At 34.2% G+C, this 23,087-nt stretch overlaps 1 protein-coding gene across 1 annotated transcript in view; it reads right to left on the reverse strand.

Moving 5' to 3' along the window:
* The window catches only part of GYS2 (glycogen synthase 2), a 68,931-nt gene that overhangs the window by 26,317 nt on the left and 19,527 nt on the right, over nucleotides 1-23,087 (reverse strand). The window contains exons 6-7 of the mRNA XM_031938431.1: nucleotides 14,842-14,986; nucleotides 1,466-1,583 (exon numbers count right to left, since the gene is read on the reverse strand). Coding sequence (XP_031794291.1) covers nucleotides 1,466-1,583; nucleotides 14,842-14,986 — 263 coding nt within the window. The remainder of the gene's footprint in view (nucleotides 1-1,465; nucleotides 1,584-14,841; nucleotides 14,987-23,087) is intronic.

Here is a 23,087-nt window from a genome sequence, read left to right on the forward strand (position 1 = left end):
ATATATTTATATGGAGCTAGGAAATGACCTAACTAGTATCCATTTCTATTATAATTTCATTTGAGATTCTTAGTATCTTTCAGAAAGATTTGTCACCCTAATAGAAGTCTCTTGGCACATTTTTTTTCTGAATTATTAATGTTGGAGTACAAAGAGTTCAGTCAAAAACTTTTAAAATGAATCCCAGGGGATTTGACAGTGATTTAATTCTGTTAAATACAAGTTGTTTTTTCATTCATAAATACTCTACTATGATTAGGAAGGGTATTGTGGCAGAAGGATAAAAAATCCCTACTTTACAATGGAATTCATTAAGAGATCCATTTAACATCTATTTATTTTACAAATAATAGAAAAAGCAAAGGAGACCCTTTTTGTTGAATTTTCTTTTCTTTCTTTTTTTGGGGGGGTCTTGGAGATCCAGAATTGAAATTTATACCAACTAGTGTTGGATTAAATAGTTTTCTATAAATATATTGCCTATAACTCAGTAGTTTACAGTAAGTTAGTCATCAGTTTATGTGTATGACTTTCCTTCAAGTCTTCCCTCTAATACATAGTTTGTGTCTTTGGTGCTTTTAACTCAATTTCCTAGACAACTTTCTAAGACTTTAAGTTGAAGAACAATTGACTATCTGTATTGGTAGAAGGAATTTTCTAACCAGGAACTCCTTAGAGCCATGAAATCATGGCTCTAGACCAAATGAAATGTATCCTATGTGGATTAAAAAAGAATAGATTAGTGGGAAAGTGTGGAACTCTGATTTTTCATCTATGGTTATGATCCTGTTTTCTGTGTGCTAGATACCTATTAAAGTTCATGTGCTGATTTGAATTACAGAAAGCACACTGGTACAATAGGGAAAGTATTAACACTTGGAGTTTGAAGACCTGAGTTCAAATCTTAGCTCCGCCATTTGCTACCTGTGAGAACTAGATACATCAGTTTCTTAATCTGTAAAGTGAGCAGATTGAAATGAGATGTTTGAGTCCAGTTCTAATGCTTTTTGTTGAAGTGAGCCATCAGCACCCAGAGAGAGAGGACTGTGGGAACTGAGTGTGAATCATAACATAGCATTTTTACTCTTTTTGTTGTTGTTTGCTTGCGTTTTGTTTCCTTTCTTATTTTTTAATTTTGATCTGATTTTTCTTGTGCAGCATGATAACTGTATAAGTACATATGCGTATATTGTATTTAACATATATATTTTAACATATTTAACATATATTGGATTATTTGCCATCTAGGGGAAGGGTGGGGGGAGAAAGGAAAAATTTGGAACACAAGGTTTTGCAAAGGTCAGTGTTGAAAAGTTATCAATGTATATGTTTTGAAAATTAAAAAATTTAATTAAAAATTAATAAAAAAATAATCAAATCAAAAAAAAAGTGAGCAGATTGAACTAAATGATTTCTATGGCTTCTTCTAGTTCAAAGAATTTTTATCCTGTTTCCAAATACATACCCATAGAAATGACCACGAACAAAATCCTGGATCCTGGACTTGTACAAAGCATGCAAATTTTGAAACTCATGCACAGCTGAAAATTTCTTAATGTTCAGGCCATTTGGAGTAACAACATCTGGAAAAGCAGAGTGATTCAGTGGAATTTAAGGTAATTATGTGACAATAGTGTGATGTTAACCCAACATGATTTCAGATTATATTAACAGAAGCATAACATCCAAAGAGGAAAGGTGATAGTCCTGCTGTATTCAACCCTGGTTAGTCTCCATCTAGAATCCCATATTTAGGTTTCAGTGTGACAGTAGCTTTGAGAGGCCACTGATAAATTTAAGTACATACACAAAAGGGGGAGCAGGAGGGCAAGCAAACTGGTTCATAGCATAAGATCGCTCAGTTGAAGTTATTGAAAATGTTTAACTTGAAGAAGGAAAGATTGAAGCAAGATTATGTTAACTGTCTTCAAGTATATGAAAGATTGTCAAGTAGAGATGTATTAGATTTGTATTGTTTGGCCAAAGAGAGTAGAATGAGGAGCAGTGGAAATTGCAAGGAACTGGATTTCAGTTCAACATAAAAAAAAAAAAAAAATTCTAACAATTCAAGATGTCATCACATAGAATGTACTACTTCAGGAAATAGTAGACCCACTCTCATTGAGAGTTATCAAGTAAAGACTCCATGACACTTGATAAGTACAGATTTCTAATTAGATGTAGGTAGGATTAAGCAACCTCTAAGATCCCTTCTGATTCTGAGATTTTGTAATCCCTCATGAAACAGAAAAGCCTTTGTTTCTCTTGATTACAAATTCAGCATATTTCCCATCGTACCCATTTTTGCTTCAACCAAATCTTGAAAAAGAGGAAGAATTCTGAAAGAGGACAATAGGGAATACATTTCTGGTATGCATATAATCTATACAATATAAATAGGTGAGATGTGGAATTCATAGTCGAGGGAAAGCTAGTGCTGAAAGATAGTGCAAGAGAAAAATACAAAATGAGCTAGTGGGAGCCAGACTATGAAGATCTTTAACGGCCAAAGCAAAGAGTATTTGATTTATCCTAGAAACAATAGAGAACCATTCTTAAGAAGGATAAAAATATTGTCAGTGAACAGGAGAGTGATGTAGTCAGAATGTTGGAGATCCAATTAAAATATTACTGCAACATGTGAGAGTGAAGAAAAATTGAAATAAAGCAATGGTCATGTGAAAGCAAAGAAGGGGATAGATATGAGAGAAATTATGGAAGCTGAAGAAAACAACAGCAACGAGTTGGCAATTGATAGGAAATAGCAAATTAGGGAGATAGAAAAGTCCAAAATGTTGCTAAAGTTCTAGTCTCTGTGATCCCAAAAGTGCTCTCAACAGGAACTAGAAAATTTAAAGAAGTAAGAGCTAGAGTAGAATAATTTTATTTTTATGTTGATTTTAAGATATCTTTGGTCCATCCAATTCAAGACATAAAAGTAGCAGTTGGTGATGAGGAACTGGAAGTCTGGAGAGGAATTAAACCTAAATATGTTATTCAGACAGTCAATACAAATTGATGATATTACTGAAAGAAGGTAGAGAGAAAAGAAATAGGTCTCACTCAGGACAGAATCTTGGAGGCCTCTCTGGTGAAATAATAGCACCCCACCATTGAAACATATTATGGGAGCAGGTAAGACTGGGGTTTGCTTTAGTTTAAAAAAAGCTTCTACCCCAAAAGAATAAGGTGAAATGGTTCCCTGCCCAGAGGGAATCTATAGAAGAAATCAAAAAAGAATTTTAAAATTAAATGAAAGACATTGAGGGAAAACTTAAAAAACTGAAAATAAAAAATAAAAACTATCCAAAAACAAAAACAAGAAACTTATGGGGGGGAAAGTTAAGCAACCAGAAAAGGAGATACAGAGTCTTGAAGATTAAAATATTATTAGTTCCTTAAGTTTTTTTGAAAATTATAATTGGGCAAGGGGAAGCCAGTGAAGCTATGAGAGATCAAGAAATAACAAAACAGATTATAAAGAATGAGAAAATAGAAAGGAATGTGAAACATCTTATAAGAAAAATAACAGATCTGGAGAACAGATTGTGAAGAGAAAAAATAATAATTGGACTACCAGAAAGTTGCAACCAAAAAGAGAATCTTGACATAATAAGGAGGAAATAATCCAAGAAAATTGTCCTGGAGGAATAGGGGAAAAAAAACACTGGTCATTTCAAAGAGATCCTTTCATACAGGAATACTATTGCCAAATTTCAAAAAATCCCAGATCAAAAAGAAAATTTTGCATTAAACAAGAAAAAAAAAAAAAAAAACAATTCAAATATGGTGCAGTTACAATTAGAATTGTACAAGACTTAGCAGCAGCTACAATAAAAGATCGCAGGTCCTGGAATCATATCTACAGATAAGCAAAAGAACTAGGCCTGCAACCAAAAATATCATTTCCAGCAAAAGTATCTATAATTTTGAATGAGAAAAAATGGATTTTGATGAGCTTGCAGATTTTCAGGATTTTCTATCAACCCAAACCTGAATTTAACATATAAGAGTCAGTATGAAAGGTCACTTTGGAGGAACTTTACATAAGCATATTGATTAAACATAGACAAATTTTTTTTTTAACATGGGAAAATGGATACTATAGTTTTAATATTCACTTCAACAATAAATAGCTCAAAAGAAAGACTGGAAGAGTCAAGGTAAAAATAGTCATGATGTTATACAAATGAGGTGCAGAGAAAGAATAACAGAGGCATTAAAGGGGGAAGAGAGCTCATAGTTCTGAAAACCTACTCACATTAGGAATGGGTTCAATAGGCAACACTACATATATACTATGAAGGGTATAGAACCCTCTAAAATCTATATAGAAATAAGGCAAGGGGAATAGGGGGATGGGGAAGTGAAGGATAAGGGGAAAAGACAAGAGAGGTATCCATGGGTAGGGGGAGGTTAAGTAATAGCAAAACAAGTTATAGAGCAGAATTTAATTAAAGAGACAACAAGGACAGGAAAGATGTGTATATGTGGGGGACGGTCTCTAAGACTAAAGAATGAGTGTGTATATATATATGTATATATCTATATATGTATATATAAATATATCTTTGCCTAACTGTAGTTTGTTTGGGTATGGTGGGAGAATGAAAATGAGGAAAAGTAAATAAGATGCACAACAGAGAACTAAAGAACAGTTTACAAGGATGTAAAGAAAAAATGGACATTCGTGAGTATAATTTCTTCTACATACACACATATATATATGTAAATACTTTCTTGATCTGGTAATTTGTTGTTATATATTTTGAATCCTACCTGATGTTCTGCTAGGCATATTACAATGTTCTCTTTTGTTTCATTTTTTAGAGGACAAGTTAAGTGAGTTAAAGGAAGTAATAGTAAAACTCTACTAGTGGGGGTCTCAACCTCTCCCTCTCAAATAAATAAATCTAACCACAAAATAAATTAGAAGGAAGTTAAGGAGGTGAATAAAATTTTAGAAAAACTAGGTATGATAGAACTCTGGAAAAAATTGAATGGGGATAGAAAGAAATAAAACTTTTTCTCAGTAGTACTTGGCATCTACATAAATATTGACCGTGTATTAGGGCATAAAAATTTTAATTTTTATTGTAATAAAATGCAGAAAGGTAGAAATATTAAATACATCCTTTTAGGTCATGTATAATAAAGGATTATAAAAAGATAAACTTAAAATTAGTTGGAAACTAAATAATCTAATCCTAAAGAATAACAAATCATAGAAACAATAATTTCATTAAAAAGAACAACAATGAGACATTAAAATTTATAGTATGCAGCTCAAGAAGTTCTTGGGAGATATTTTATATTTCTAAATGCTTCCATGAATAACTCACTATCTGACAAAATCTACTAGAAAAACTAGAAAATAGTATGGCTGAAATTAGGCACAAACCAACACCAAAATAAGGTCAAAATGGGTACATGATTTAGACATAAAGATACCATAAGCAAATTATGAGAGAAAGAGATAATTTAACTGTCAGATCTTTGGAGAAAGAAGGAATTTATAATCAAGTAAGAAATGGTGAACATTATAAAAATGTAAAATGGATATAAAGAGTTTTTGATGATATATGGTCAAAGGATATGAACATTCTTATGAAAAAATTAAAGCTTAAATGCTCTAAATTACTATTGATAGAGAAATGGAAATTAAAATAACTCTGAGCTACCAGTTTACACCTATCAGATTGGCAATATGACAGAAAAGTAAAATAATAAATCTTGGGAAGATGTGGAAAAAATTAAAATACTAATGTGTTGTTGGTGGAGTTGAGAATTGGTCTAATCATTCTGGAGAGCAATTTGGAACTGTGTCCAAAGAGCTATAAAAGTCTTCAGACCCTTTGATCATAAAGGGAAAAGGACTTACATATACAAGAACATTTATAGCAGCTCTTTTTTGTGTTCAGCAAAGAATTAGAAATAATGGGGATGCCATCAGTTTGTGGAATGGCTGAACAAGTTATGGTATATTAATGTCATGGAATATTACTGTGGTATAAGAAATAATGAGGATCCCCTTTGATCCAGCAGTTTCTCTTCTGGGCCTGTATCCCAAAGAAATCATAAAAAAAGGAAAAGGATCCCTATGTGCAAAAATGTTTGTAACAGCCCTTTTTGTGGTGGAAAAGAACTAGAAACTGAGTGGATGACCATCAGTTGAAGAATGGCTAAATAAGTTATGGTATATGAATATTATATAAGAAATGATTGGCAGGATGATTTCAGAAAGGTGTGGGGAGACTTACACTGACTGATGCTAAATGAAGCGGGTAGAACTAAGAGAACACTGCACATAGTAACAACAAAATTATATGATGATCAATTCTGATGGATGAGGCTCTTTTCAACAGCAAGGTGATTCAGGCCAGTTCCAATGGTCTTGTGATGAAGAAAGCCATCTGTACCCAGAGAGAGGACTGTGAGGACTGAGTGTGGATCACCACACAGTATTTTCACTTTTTTGTTGTTGTTTGCTTGCTTTTTGTTTTTTTTCTCATTTTTTCCTTTTTGATCTGATTTTTCTTATGCAGCATGATAATTGTAAAAATATGTATAGTAGAACTGCAAATGTTTAACATATATTGGATTACTTGCCATCTGGGGGAGGAGGTGGAGGGAAGAGAAAAAAAAATTTGAAACACAAGGTTTTGCAACGGTGAATACTGAAAACTATCTATGCATGTGTTGTGAAATTAAAAACTTTGTTAAAAAATTAAATGAGCAGATGAATTTCAGAAAAATCTGGACTTTTATGAACTGATGCTGGCTGAAGTGAACCCAATTAGGAGAACATTGCATATAGTAACAGTGAAGTTATAAGATGACCAACTATGATTGACTTTGCTCTTCTCAGCAATACAGTGATTCAAGACAAATCCAAAAGATGTGTGTGGAAAATGTTATCCACATCCAGAGAAAGAACTGTGGAGAATGCAGATTGAAACATGCTATTTTCACTTTCTTTTTGTTTTGTTTTGGTTTTTATTTCTCATCACTTTTCTTTATTATTCTGATACTTCTTCCATAATATGACTAATGTGGAAATATGTTTAACATAATTATACATGTACAAACTATATTAGATTACAAGCTGTCTTGGGAAGGGAGAAGGGAGGAAGAAAAATTTGGAGCTAAAAATCTTACAAAAATGAATATCAAAAACTATCTTTACATGTAATGGAGAGAAATACTATTAAGAGCAAAACACTTTTTTAAATGAGAGAATTCTGGGAAGATGGCAGGGTAAGTCAGAAAATTCCAGAATTCTATCTCCCCCATAAACAGAACAAAAATAGCTCCTCAGAGTGAACATAGAATGGTAAAATAAATAAATAAATGATAGTTGGAGAGAAATCCTCCAGGGATGACCAGAGAACTTTCAGAAAGATACCAGGATGGAAGTTTGGCTCTTATGAACTAGTAAACCCCTCCAAGCTAGTTCCTCTTAAAGAAGTTGTGAGCCTTGAGGCTATCAGGATTGGGAGAAGGATTCTACCCCAACCACTGGAATTTTCATCTCCAGGACAGTGTAGGAAGTTCAGCTTATGAGTCCAGAAGATTGGGAACCTCTACTGATAAGGGATGCTAAGTTCAGCTTGTGAAGCCAAGATACCCTGGATGAGAAAGAACCAATAAATCTGGTGAGGGCAGAAGCAGTGGGCTGGGACCCACTGCCTATGAGAGCTTACAGGAGATCAGAGTTCTTGATTTTGGTTCCCAGTCAGAGATGAGACCTGAAGGAAGACTTGAGGCTAGTGGCAACATCTGAGCAGGCAAAAAAAAAAAAAAAAAAAAAAAAAGAATCTAACCACAGAATGTCTCTTTGCAAATAGAGAAGATTAGGGTTCATCTTGAGAGAAGGATATTGAAGCAAAAGTAGTTTCTTCTGGGGAGGATTCTGGGAAGATGGTGAATTGGGTTGGTAAATTTCAAGATCTCCAGATTTCCCCCACAAAAAGAACAAATTTTTGCCCCAGGGCAAACATGGAGTGATAAAAATCAGGAAGACTTGGAGCAGAACTGGAGTCCTTCTGGTACAACCAAGATCTGAAGAAAGACTCCAGGCTGAGATTACAAACACCTCTAGGCTAGTTCCACAAAAACTTCAAGTGGGGAGCTCTGGGGCTAGCTGAGTGTGGCAGGAGCTTCAGCAGGAACTACAGAGACTTTCACCTCCAGACAACTGTGGGGTAAGACTGAGGGAACCTTGGATAATCAGGAAAAATTACCCAGTAGGTAAAAATTACCCAGGCTCAGCTGTGTTGCTGAGACAGTGCCCTGGGGTAAAAGGAACCAGCACCCAGTGAGTAAGTACAAAAGCAGTGGGGCAAGGACTCTGTTGGCTGGAGGCATCTACTGGAGGAAGGAGCTCTTGGTTTAGGGTTCCAGATCAGAAGGGAGAGCTCTAGTGAAACTAGAGGCACCATCCACTCACTCTGGGATTAGAAGTGTTTACACTAATACCTCTTAATAAAAAAAATAAATAAATAAACCAGGAAAGAAGAAAAAACACCACCATAGAAACAGAAAACCAGGGTTCATATTAAGAGAATACTTAAGTAAAAAGAGCTTCTTCTACCCCAAAGAGTAAAGTGAAATGGCTTCCTACCCAGAGAGAATTTATAAAAGAACTCAAAAAAGAATTTTAAAATCAAATGAGAAACATTGAGGAAAAACCTTAAAAAAATTAAAACCATCCAAGAAAAACAAGATTATATAAAAAAGTTAATCAACTAGAAAAGGAGATGCAGCATCTCAAAGATGAAAATAACTCTTTGAAAATTAGAATTGGACAAGGGAAAGCCAGTAAAGCTATGAGAGACCAAGAAATAGCAAAACAGATTCTAAAGAATAAAAAAAAAAACTTTTCCCATTACTTTAATGACCTTCACTGTGCTGTTCATCTTGTTTTGGAGAGGATCACTGATATCACTGGTGATGTCCTGATTTGTACATGAATTAAATATTATCAGCCTCACTATCTCTTCCAAAGTCACCAAAGTCCAGTGGCAAGAAAGAAATCAAGATGACTGATGATGACTTGGAATGCAGTGGATGACTTTGGCATCCTGACTAAGCTCTTAGAGCTTCCACTGCATTCATGGCTATTGGAACAAATTGTTCTCATTCATCCATTCCGCCATGGAAGTCTTCACATGCTAAGGGTGGACATCTACCTAACTCACCAATGGGTTTGAGGCTTGTTGGTTGCTCCTATTTAGCCCCTATTGAAAAAGTTTTGCAAGATATGACCACTAAGCATTCTGCAGCTTCTTGGAGATTGGACTATAAGTATAATGGGGCAATAGGTAGCCCAATGGATAGAGTCCTAGACTGGAGTTGGGAAGACCTGAGTTTAAATCTAGCCTCAGACAGTTAGTAGCTATGTGACCCTGGGCCCAGTTACTTACTTAATCTTCTTCATCCACTGGAAATGGCCCTGAGAAACAATTGAGATATTCCTCCAAGAAGAGGAGATCATCAGCTCCTATTCCATCCCTCTCTATTCTTCTCACTCACTAAAGTAGGCTGCAAACCTACTTTAAGAATATTAGCCCAGTGAGAGGGTACTTTAGATTTGGTTCCCTGAAAAAAAAATTTCTAAATTTTAAATTGTAAATCCCACCTTAGGGGCAAATCTTCCAGCTTTTCAGCACCTCAAAAGATTGGTAAAGTGTACTTCATTAGCAGTCTCATTGAATTTTTATCTAAAATAACACTTAAGTAGAATGTAAGCCCCTCAAAAGTAAGATTTTGTCTTTTTTGTCCCTAGTACCAAGCACACAGTATGTACTTATTAAAAGGTTAATTGCCTGGTATCTCAGATTTCTATTTCTCCTTCCACTGTGTAGTCCTTCATTCACTCACTTTCAGTTGCTGCTGTGGCTGCAACATTAATTTGAGAGTAGGGAAGATTAGAATAAAAATATAAGCACAATTGAAATATAAGAGGTCAGAATTAAGAAGAATGACCTTGGGGAAGCCTTTCTGGTTTAATGATCAACAAAAATCCATTGACCTTTTTGTGTTATGAATGTCCAAGGATTTCACAACTTCAGTCCTAACCTTTCTCTCACTAGTCAGAGGTGAATTTGACTGAAATGTCACTGCTCATAAAGGGTTCAGAATCAAACCTCAAGACTCCATTGGAGTAGTAAAATTCTGATTCTAGTTTTGAGCCATGGTAATTAACACTCATATAGACTTTCAGGTCTGAAAACACTTAACATACAGGAATTTGAAGATTTGTTCTTTCTATTATGCTATGATATATCTCACATGGATCTGGGCAGAGATTGCTTTGATTGTATGATAACTCTAAAATTTTTACTCCTTTTTCACTTTTTCAGTATTTATTTATTTTCCAATACTTTCTGGTACTTTATTATTATCCCTAAATTTATTATTACCATAATTATTATCTTGCTATTACCCAAATATCCCTCTGCTTTTTCACTTAGGAGATATGTGGCCTGCCACTTAACTCCAAATGTAAAATAGGGAGAATATTTCATAGGATTGTCAGGAGGAAGAGGAATGTATACAAAGCAATTGTTCTACCTTTGCATTTCTTTCTCTCCTCTCTCCCTCTCTTCCTTTCCTTCTCCCTTTTTCTCTCTCTATCTCTCCTCTTTCCCTTATTCACTTTCTCTCTCCATCTCACTCTCTCTGTCACTATCTCTGTCTGTCTGTCTGTCTGTCTCTCTCTCTCTCTCTTTCTCTCAATCTCTCTCTCTCTCCATATATGTGTTTCTCTATGTCTTAGTGTCTCTTTTTTTCTTCCATGCAAAATTATATAGAAAATTGCAAAAAATTATATAACTCAAAAACTGCTTTTGTAATCTGATTTTTGACCCTTTATTCAATAGAAACTGCTTTCTGCAAAGTTACCAATGATCCCTTAATTGTCAACTGTGTTGGATTTTTCCTCCTTATCTTCTAAGCCTCTTGACCTCTTACAGTATTTGTCACTGCTGACTATTCTTTTCTCCTGGTTTTTATTTCTTTTTGGAGTTTTGTGACTGCTCTCTCTTGATTTTCCTTATACTTGCCTAACCATTTCTTCTATTTCCTTTGCTGGATCATCATTCACAAGTCACCTCCTAGCTGTGGGTATTTCCCAAGGCTCTCTCCCTAATCCTCTTCTCATCTTTCTCTATAATTCTCTCTCATCTCTCTCTATACACTCACACACTACACTCAACAACCATAAATTCAATAATTTCTACACAGATGATTCTCAGATCTTTTTTTCTAATCCTAATCATTCCCCTAGACCTTAATCCCACATCACCAATTTCCTATTGGACATTTTAAACTAGATGTCTCATAGGCATATACAATTCAATCATTCCAAAATAAGAGTAATTATCTTTCCCCAGAACTCAATGCTCTTCAAAATTTCCCTGTCTCTTTTGAGGGCATTACCATCCTTCTAGTCACCCAAGTTTATAATCTGAGAGTCATTCTCAACTTCCCACTTTACCCCACATCACATATTTAATCCATTGCCATATCTAGTTGATTCTCTCTGTTAAACATCTCTCTGGCCTATCCTTTTTCCTCCAGTTAAAAAACAGCATAGTATTCCCACAGATTTTCTACAATTACAGATGAAGAAAGGCTTCTTTCACTATCTCTACTATTTTAAGACTTTTTGTTAAGTTATTCAGTCACAGAGTAATGTGTTCATTCAGGGAACATTTGCTAAACAACAACAGGGTGCAAAGCATTTTTCTAATACCAAAACTTTATCACAGATAACCTTCAAACTAACAGAGGAGATAAGATATGTACACAAATAAGTGTAACCTGAGACCAGCTATAGTAAATGTCATAAGTATTGTTAAAACAAAAAGCAAGAGGATTTCATAGGAGGCAAAGTTTACTTTTGACATAGGAGACAAAGGATTAAGTGGCATTTGATCTGAGCCTTGAAAGATGGATAAGATTTCAAAGAGATGAAAAAGTGAGGGGAATGTCTCACAAACAAAAGAAATAACAAAGAACTGTATGTAAAAGTGAAAAAAATGGTTAATCCCATTTATTTGAAAAGTATGGTACATGTAAAAGAGTAGTCAGAGATATGGTAGGAAAACTATTTTGGGGCAAAATTATGGAGATTTTATGCAGTGGACATAGAGAAATATGATTTTTAAGCAGAAGGGTTAACAGTAACAAAAGTACTTTAAGAAGATTAATCTGGAAACAGTATATAGGATGGATGAGAGTGGAAAGGGAAGAGAAAGTAGAGTCATGAAGTCAGTAGACTTAAAAGATTCTGTAATAACCAATGTGAGAGGTGATAATGATTGTGAGATGATATATAAGGGGACGATATCCACTAGATAAAAATGATTGGAAATGAGAGATTGGAATGTAATAAAGGTAGGGTAAGAGAGGTAAGACAGATATGAATAGAGGTAAAAGAAGTAAAGACAGATTTGAGACTCGTGCAAAGTTGTAGTAATTGAAACCTATTCATGGAATGTGCACAGAGAAGATAAGACTGAGGACAGAGCTTAAATTTAGGAGTCAAGAGAATAAAGAGGATCTAATTAAGGAAAGAGGAAAGAAACAGTTGGAGAGTCTTAAGGAGAACCAGACAGAATCACAGAAGTCAAAGGAAGAATTATTTTTAAGAAAAGTACTAGAAACAAATACTATGTGTATTTCTCATAGAGAGAAAAGGGAAATTGTATATTTGGTCATAAGGTAGTCATTGATGAATTTAGAGTAGATTCAATAATAACAATAATAATGATGTTGATAATTTACATTTTTGTGGTATTTCAAAGTGCTTTTTTTTTTTTTTTTAATACATCATACCAGCTAGCATTCAGTGGAGTAGGGAAGTGAAATCCAGATGAAAGAGTATCTGAAGAGGAAGAATATAAGTTCTTTGAGAGTAGAAACTGTTTTGTTCTTTGTATTTGCACATTTTGGGCCTTGCACCATGTCAGGGACATAGTATGTTATTGAAGATGCAAGAACAATATAGTGAATTGAAAAATGTAGGAGTCAAGTCAATAAGCATTTATTAAATGCCTACTCTATGTCAGGTATATGGTGCTAAGCACTAAAGATACAAAGAAAGTAAAAAGAAAAAGTCCCTGTTTTCAAAGAGTTTACCATCTAATGGATGAGGAAACATGCAATCAATTATATACAAATAAATATGTACTGACTAAATTGGAGATAAACTCAAAGGAAATTTTTTTTAGCATTAAAAGGCGTCAAGAAAAGTTTCTTGAAGAAATTGGGATTTTTAGCTGAGACTTAAAGGATACAAGAGAAGCTAGGAGTCTCAGAGAAAGAGGAAGAGGTATAGCCAGTAAAAATGCATGGAGTTGGAAGGAGCAGGACATATTTGAAGAAAAGCAAGGAGATTATTGTCACTGTATTATAGAAATGTGTAGGGGAATAAAGTGTAAGAAGACTGAAAAGGTAAGGAGAAGCCAAGAAAAGAGTGTTCTCACAGTAATTGACTTATTTTTAAAAAAGTAATCTTGATTTCCATTTTCAGGTGAAGGTCCAGACTTAAGTTTCCTTAAATAGAATTTTTTGGCTTAAGCTCATTGTGACAATTCACTTTTTATAACACAGATAATTTAATTGTGATTTCTAATCCAATCCAACAATTACTTATTAAGTACCTACTATGTGCCAGACAGAGTGTTAAATGTGGGGATATAATTAATAAAAAGAAAGACAGTCCCTTGCCCTCAAAGAGATTATAATCTAAAAGATGGATAAAATCTAATAATTCCCATTAAATGCTGCAGAAAACAAGAATTATGTACATGATATGTATAACTAAGGGACATCTTCAAAGATCTGCTTTCAAAAAGAGATAAGGCAATCACAAAATGAAAATAAGATGTAATGAGAGTTCAGTTATTGCATTAAAATCCTCAAGATATATATATATTAAATAAGAGGAAGGGCTGCAGAGAATAGTAGGCCCTTTCAGAAGGATTTATTGGAAAACATGGATCAAAATTATCCAAAATGAGAAAATGTAAGATGTGATCTGCATAGGAAGAGAGCACCCATGTAAATAATTTCAGAAATGCATAAAATGTCTAAATATATATTGTTCTATATATGCATAGAGAATGGTATTTTATACTACTTTATGTGGTATAAAATGGGGGAATTAGGTGGTGCAGTAGATAGAGTATGAGGTCTAGAATCAGGAAGAACTGAGTTCAAATCCATCCTCAGACACTAGTTGTGTGACTCTGGGCTTAACTCTGTTTGCTTCATTTTCCTGATCAGTAAAATAGGCTAAAAAAAAATGGCAAAGCATTCCAGTATCTTTGCCAAGAAACTTCCCAAAAGGGGGTAATAAAGAACCAGACATGACTGAAATGATTTAATAACCACAACAATGGTATAAAATGATATTTTGTATAAATGATCATCTATAATTGAATATATGGATATAAATGAAAGTAATAATATTAGTTATGATTATAACTTGAATTCATATTTCAACTTAAGTTTTGAAAAATATCTTACAAATATTTGATTTATCTTCAAAACAACCCTAGGAAGTAAGTATTGTAATATTTTCATTTTACAGATGAGGAAACAAAGACAGGAAGAGAGTAAGTGACCTGGCCAGGATCACCCAGATAATAAATATCTGAGTCTGGATTTGTATTCCGATCTCTGTGATATCAAGCCCAGCACTCCACCCATTGCACTACCTGGCTGCTGAAGGTAAGAAGCACCATATCATTCTTCCCGCTCCCTCCATGTTTCCACCACTTTATCCATCAACTTCAGAGCCCTGTGACAGACCATGTAGATGACAATTACCAGGCTTTCTTTTCAGCATGTGTTCAGCTTCTATGGCAGTGATTTCAGAAACCGTGGTGAACACGTGAGCACAATGAACAGAAGCTCGTTCCATGCAGTACCGATGGTAAATCTGTCTCTCTCCAGCTTCCTTGTCTATATCAAACTGTTAAACAAAATACACATATTTGCTTCTGTTGAACCTCCTACACAGAAGTAGAACAAATCTTTCTCATTGTAGTTGTTATTCGAGACGCTCTGATAAGGCAAAAGTGTCTGTGATGTTTCAAGTCTTATCAGAAGCATGAGTAGTAATTTTTAATTCTAGGGGAAAATTTAATTGGGTGGGGGTAGGAGAGGAGTGGAATTTATAAACCAAGCATCAGACAGGCCCACTTTCATGCTGAGAGCTTCAGGAAATAAATCTAAATTGTATGTTGTTTGAGTTTCTATTCCAGCACTGAAAACCAAACTATTAGTGCTAACAGTTACATATGAAACGCTCCAGTTTATGGGAAGCTAATGTATTAGCCAATAGAGATACTTATCTTACCAAGACAGGCTGTTTATTAGCCTGTCCTACCATCCATCTTTTCCTGGGCATCAGAATAGGGGCCCAGTAATAGGGAAAGTTGGGTGCCAAGAGATAAACTTCTTGGAAATGGGGCTTTAAGTGTAGAATGATGGTCTAGAGTCAGGTGACAGATCAGGAATAGTTGTATCAAGCAATACAGATTGTCTGAGAACCACAAGGGATAGAAATGGTGGTGGACCAAAGGAGAATCTGCTGGATAAAGGGCAACCTCCTAGATGTTATCACTCTGAGGTGAAGACTCAATTTTCATCCCAGGTATGAGCCTGAGATTTGTTATATGAGTACATGACCTGGAAAGTATGGTTGAATTAGGAGAGGTTCTCTCAGATTCTAACTATGACCATGTGGAAATAAGATCATTCCTATATAAATAAGCAGCTATATTAAAAAAAAAAAAAGATTTAGAGATAGATTAAGCTTGATAACTCAGTTCCCTGGCACACTTTGTTATATTATCTTCTACTATGACACTAATTTGCTAGCCTGTATCCTTTCTCCCTAGATGATTTTCTTTTTTATTTCAATCCTTTTAACTTAAATCTCCTAAATAAACTGATATCAATCTGACTTGAATCATATTTTAAAATTTATTTTCACTTCAGTATTTAAAATCTATTCTTTCTCCTCCTAAGCAAGAATTGTCTTCCTGTGTCTCACTGTTCACTTAATCATGGAATATTTTAGCCCTCCTTTATGTAGAATGTGGAAGTTATCTGTATCACATTAAATTTTTATCAGGGTTTATAACCCCCAAACTTGTAAGTGAATAGCGTTTCTTAAGGTATGAAATATGGATAATTGATGATCTAAAGAGATCTTTCAGATGTTTAACATGTAGGTTTCTGATATTATTAATATTTTTAATGTATTTATCTCATAATATGAAACTAACATATGGACATCCAGAGAAATGCCATTTTTCCTCTTCATTTTGATGCCTACCAGTCCCCTCTTTCTTCTTAAAGTCAACTTATATCTTCTTCAGGCATCCCCACACAACACCCCCACCAATGCACACACACATACACACACACACACACACACACACACACTCTTCCACATTTCCCCTTCCCTTGTAATAATTCTTACTCTATGAAGTCTTAGGTCCACAGACATACAGAAAGTCATTGAAACAGATTTAATCAAATAGAGAAAAAAAAGAACCTTACTTTTTAGAATGAGATCAAAGATGTTATTCCCAAAGGTTCAACAAAATCAGAGGTTTCAAATTTGAAGCCTCTAACCCTATTTTTAAAAATATACTTTGATAACTGTATTTCAATATTATTGGTTTCCTTTGGAATTCTATATATTTTATGATTTCAGAACAAAATTCTGAGAAGAGATTTTTAAGCTTTACCAGGCTTGCAAGGGAGTTTGTAATTAAAAACCTTTCAGGAACTACAAAAATTATTTCTTTACTTCCTATTTAAATTATTTAACAAAAAATTGAATAATATTAATACTCTGTAATTGCTTAGTACATTAATCTCCCATACTTAAAAAAAAGAAATTATATTATTTTTTTCCCTTGAGATCTTAAATTCTTATAATGTCTGAGGATATTGACTATAAACATTAGATACTAAAATTCAACTCAGCATAAGAAATAATGATTAATCATATTTCATAGAAATAAAATGATTATCCTAAGTTTATGACCTGCATGATCACTTTATGCTTCATTAAATTGATTGTAGAGCATTTACTATTAGCTATTCACATAGAAATAAATTGTCAGATCCTACTGCTATTTTCTAATTTTCTTGGTAACCTTAAGAGGCTATAAAAATTAATTGTTTCACTTTTATTTGAGTGGCAGTTCTTTTAAGTGTTAACAGTATAAAAAGTTCATATGTCATGGTGGATACTATTAAACTCTTTCACTGACTTTTTATCACTTTAATGAGGTTCCTTCTATAATTTTGTTATTTTTAAGCTTTGCCTGATAATACTAGAAGCTCACAGCCTATTCTAAACAAGGATTCCCCTTGTTTTGTGGGTTAGGAAATAAAAGATGAGGAGGGTCAAGTTTCTTGCTAAAGATCACATGGCATGGCAGATACTAAAAATCTACCTTTAAAGTGAAAATAATGTCCCCTGCTCTATGTAATTAATTAAAGAGATATCTAAAGATACCTCTGCCACTTAGAGACTCAGTGAGTAAGTGAGTACAGTTTGTAATGTACTTGGTTCATTGTTACATGTAGGTGGAGAATCAACCTACTATTTTATTCATTCGTATATACTAGTTGGTATACATTGGTATACATTCATTGGTATAAACTGTTGCTTATAATAAGTTAGTGTTCTTGACCTGATAGCTCTTCAGCATTTGAGTGGCTTATTAGAATGTTTCAAATGCAGTTTTATACTATAAAAAATCTTGGACTTATATTAAATAGCAACCAACAATCTGTCTCTACTCCCAACACTACCAGTAAGGGAAGGTTGCTTATCAACATGGGCCATGTAAGTTTTACCCTTCTTCCTTACTCTGAACTGGATTACTGATTTGGTCAGACACATGCTGGTAAGCTAGGTACATAGTGGGCCCAGAGTCAAGATCTTTCTGCTCTTTCTGAGTTCAAATTTGACCTCAAATACTTACTTACTGTAGGCAAGGCACTTAACTCTTTTTGCCTACGTTTCTCCCTCTGTAAAATGGAGAAGGAAATGGCAAACTACTCCAGTATCTTTACCAATAAAACTCTCAAAAAGGTGGTCACAAGAATCAGAGGGAAAAAATGAACAACAAATTCAATTATTGAAAAGTAGAATAACAAAAAGAGTCCTAGAAGTCACTGGATTGTGAATCAGAAGAGATGAATTCTAGTTTCTTGCCTTATCAATAATCAGTCTGTGACCTAGGGTAATCCACTTGTTTAAGGGCCTCAGTTTTTTCTCCATCTTTGAAAAAAGTGGTTTGGAATACATGATATCTCAGATTACTTCAAGCTCTACTACTCTAAATTCTGTATTGAGAATGACTAATTGGAGCTGGGTTTGAGTGAGTACTTGATCAGGTAAGTATAAAGTAATTATCAGAAAATTTGAGGTAGTAATAGCGTGTGAATATTTCAGGGGCTAGCTGGGCTTCATATAGAAAAGAAAGCAGGGATTTCTCCCGAGAACAGTGTAGCAAGGCAAGGCAATATTTAGAAACTAATTGATGCTGAGCTGATGATTGAACGAATAGATATTAGAATCAGAGAAACATGGTGAACAGCAAAGCGAAGGTCTGGCCAGCATCAGAGGCAATTTCTGTGTCCTGAATATGAAGGAAAGTTGTGCTGACAGAGGTTAGCAGTCAAGCACCAAGATTTAACAAGGTATCTTGGGATTTACTAATTGTGTAGCCTTGGGCAGGTCTGAATCTGAAGTTCTGAAACTCTCCAAATCTGTAAAATGGTGCCAATAAGAATTATACCACCTATATCATAGATTGATATGAGAAATATAGATTGTTTCTCTTGTGATGAGGCATTCAATCCATGGAATAGTTAAGTACCATAATTTAATAAGGGAGTTTGGCACTTAAAGGTTATGTGAGACTGGGTAAGCCATTTAACTTAGAAAACAAGACTCAATTTTCTGATCTGTAAAAGGAGTATGGAGTTGGAGTAGATTAAGTTTCTCCCAAGATCCTTTTCAGCTTTAAATCTATGAACTTGCCAAAAGGCAGCTTTAGTTTTTACATTTAAAAAATTCCTGACAACTAGAGAAGTGTAAGAGTAGTAGTAGTTTCCATCTTACTCATGTATAGCCTTCGAACAAAAGTTGTTTAACTACTTGTGTAGTACGTTGTAGGGGGAATCCATGCTCACGTTTGGGATGCACTAGATAGCCTATGAGGTCCATTCCAATTTTGAGAATCCATGACATCATGAAGAAGTCATAGACTCACAGAGCTGCCCTTGAAGAATTTTCCCCTTCACTCTATTTTCAAGTTGTTGTTGTTGTTGTTGTTTTATGTACTATCTTTCCTCATTAGAATATAAGCTTCTCAAGTGAAGAGATTTTTTTGGTTTTGCTTTACTTTGTATGCTCATAGTGTTTAGCATAGTGCCTGCACAAATAGGTGCTTTATAAATATTTATTTCCTGACCGAGGAAAGGTGTGATCCTGTTGTTCAGTCATGTCCCACTCTTAGATGAGCCCGTGGATTTTGTCTTTGTGGTTTTCTTGGCAAAGACACTGGAGTGGTTTGCCATTTCTCTCTCTAGTGTACAAGGAAGTAAGATAAACAGGGGTTAAGTGATTTGTCCTCATAGCTATCTAGTATCTGAAGCTAAATTTGAACTCAGATCTTTCTAACTCCAAGCTTAGTGCTCTAGCTAGTGTACTACTGACTGCTTGAGGTGTAACCCTTTATTTAGGCATAAGTATCCTGAAGTTTGATTGGAAGTGGGAAAACAGAATAAAGAGCACTAATATTTAAAGATGCTTCTACCTCTCCTCCCTCTGAAACAGTACTCACCCCCCCCACACACCTTTTTATCTGGGAAATTATTTAACTCTATGTACATTCAAGACAATGGGTCATAAAAGCAAAAAAAAGTATTAGTTGCATTTTGGTATAGAGATATTCCTATGTCATTATGGTTGGGAGATTGTATGATGAACAGCTGAATAAACTGTCCATAGAAGGTAAAGGTGAAAAAATGACCTTCCTCTTCATCTTAACAAATTCACAAGTATGAAGTGTCTCTGATAAAAAGCCTTATTTCTCAAATATATAGAGAACTGAGTCAAATTTATTAAAATACAAGTTATACCCCAGTTAACAAATACTCAAAGGATATATACAGGCAGTTTTCAGACAAAGAAATCAAAGCTATCTATAATCATATGTAAATATTCTCTAAATCACTATTGATCAGAGAAATGCAAATTAAAACAATTCTGAGGTGCCACCTCATATCTGGAGGAGTGACTAATATGACTAATAAGGAAAATGTTGGATGTAGGAGGGGATGTTAGATAACTGGGACACTGATGCAGTGTTGGTAGAGTTGTGAATTGATCCAACCGTTCTGGAGGGCAATTTAGTGGTATGCCCAAAAGGCTATAAAACTGTGTATACCTTTTGAAAAATACCACTGATAGGTCTATACTCTAAATATATACAAAAAAGGGGAAAAGAACTATTTGTACAAAAAATTTATAGCAGATCTTTTTGTGTTAGCTAAGAAATAGAAGGGATGCCCATCAACTAGAGAATGAATTAGCAAGCTGTGGTATATGATTGTAATAGAATATTATTGTGTTATAAGAAATGACAAACAGGACGATCTCAGAAAAATCTGGACTTATTTGACCTAATGCATGGTTTAATAAACAGAACCAGGAGAACATTGTAAAAAGTAGTAGCAATATGTGAATGATTTCAAGAATTGTGAATGACTTAGCTATTCTGAGCAAAACAAAGATCTAAGACAATTCCAAAGGAGTAATAATGAAGTATATTGATAATGTTTGAATACAGATTGAAGCATGCTATTTTTCACTTTTTTTTATTTAAGTCTTCTTGTGCAAAATGATTAACATGGAAATGTTTCACATGATTGCACATGAATAACCTTTATCTTTCTTGACATCTCAGGAATGGGAAAGAGAGAGGAAAGAATGGAATTTGGAACTTTAAACTTTAAATTAAAAAAAATTTTAATGGAAAAAAATTTCACAAGTGTGCCATAAACTGAGAATGCTCCTTTAGATGATATATTTTTATGAAGTTATATCAATGTCCCCAGGAAGAGGCAAATAAAACAATTTTAATCAGTTTTGAATACATCTTAACTAACGTCATTCCTTCAATCTATGTAAAAGTTGAATATTTTTCTTGTGCTTATCTATTATCATATCTTAGTTTGCCTTCCTACCTAACTTAAATGGGGCTATAGAGCCAGGTCAGGTTCCTTCAAAGGGAAACTAAACAATAAAATACTTAGCCACTATATTTTAAAAGTATGTATGTATATCACATGATGCTCTTCTATGTGTCACCTAAAATAGAATTTAAGCCCATTATAGGAACTTTTATCTTTTGTAGCATACTATTTTAAATTTTCTTATAAATAATAATAGTAATATAAAATAAGCAATATAAAACAAATAAGGATAAGCTTATTTCCTTTTCCCAAAAGAATAAAAATTATAATATGAATGTCCTTTATTGCATCTATATTAAGAAAAACATTTCTGAAGGAGAAGCAATTAAGTAGGTCCAAGGAATACTTTAATTTACAGTTTATTCTTATTATTTATCATACTGTGGGTGATTTTAAAATAAAAAGTGTCTTGTGCCCTTCAGATACCTTGTCTCACACAAACGTCAGATATGACAGGTTTGTCACAGATCACTGGTTTGACCTTAGTAATCACCTTCTAGAAAGCAGTTAGAAAATTCTCTGAAGACCTGGCTGCCTATCAAATTCCTTAATGAGTATATTTTAAATGAATTCCTTATATTTATCATCTGACCTTTGGGTCTGTTGACCTTTTTTATCCAGGGAAGCTGTCACTAATTACTTTATGAATGCTAAGTTTTTTTTTGTTATAAGCTTTTCTGAACGAAGAATACCTTTGAAATGAAAATGCTACTTTCCATTCTTATCTGAACATACCCTCATCCACTCAACCCCCAAACACACTTGTGTTCTTTTGCATAGAGCTATTCTTAGAATTATCTCAAACTATTAGAGTTTGGAATTCCTCTATTACAACTTCCTTATTTAATAGGTGAGAAAACTCTATGCATCAGGGAGATGAGATAATTTACCTGGTTTAGCTATTAGAAAATTTGAGATTAGAACTACATAGATTATTATTCTGAAGAATTAAATTAATATGCAGAAAGGCAAACCATCCAACAGGTTAAGTAAAATGGAAGGATGCCAAATGGAATTACAATGGAAAATGATGTTGTGTTCATGTTTTAAAGTGAGTACAAATAGATGTATGACTACTAAAGAATATGTGATATGTTCTCTTTGAATTACATTCCAGATTTCAGTATACACTTCCTTCCATTGCCTACATGTCATATTTATTTCCAGAAGGATTACAAGGACATAACAAATACTGATCCATTATATGAAGTCCCAGCCACTTGTTTATTTAGGATTGGGAAGAGAAAGGGCTCAAACTTAGGCTCAAACCTAGAATCTCCTTGATGCCCAGAGCGTGAATAATGGTAGTATCAACAGGACAGGGGAAAGAGAAAAGCCCTCCAACCAGATCTTGTGTATGCTATATCTCCAAATCATTGGGAGGATACTAGAGTAGTTTGCCCTTTCTTTCTCCAGGACATTTTACAGATGAGGAAACTGAGGCAAACAGTTATGTGACTTGCCTAGATTTACACATACTAAATGTCTGAGACCACATTTGAACTTAGGAAGAGGAGTTTTTCTGACTCCATGCTCAGCACTTTATTCACTGTACCACTTAGTTACCCCCATAGCTGCATTATCAATAAAAGTAAGAAACTGAGAACATTCTGTAAAATTCTTTCTACTTGTGGGATAATGGCATACATCATCACACTCAACACATTACAAAAAATTGGAGAAGCTGAGGACATTCCATAACTGTGGGCCCAGAATTCCTCCACAAGTCTTCTAAATACTTCAAATAATGTAAATTGTATGGCCCCAAATGATGGTCT

Source organism: Sarcophilus harrisii, chromosome 5, assembly GCF_902635505.1.
Source record: "Sarcophilus harrisii chromosome 5, mSarHar1.11, whole genome shotgun sequence".
Lineage (NCBI taxonomy): Eukaryota > Metazoa > Chordata > Mammalia > Dasyuromorphia > Dasyuridae > Sarcophilus > Sarcophilus harrisii.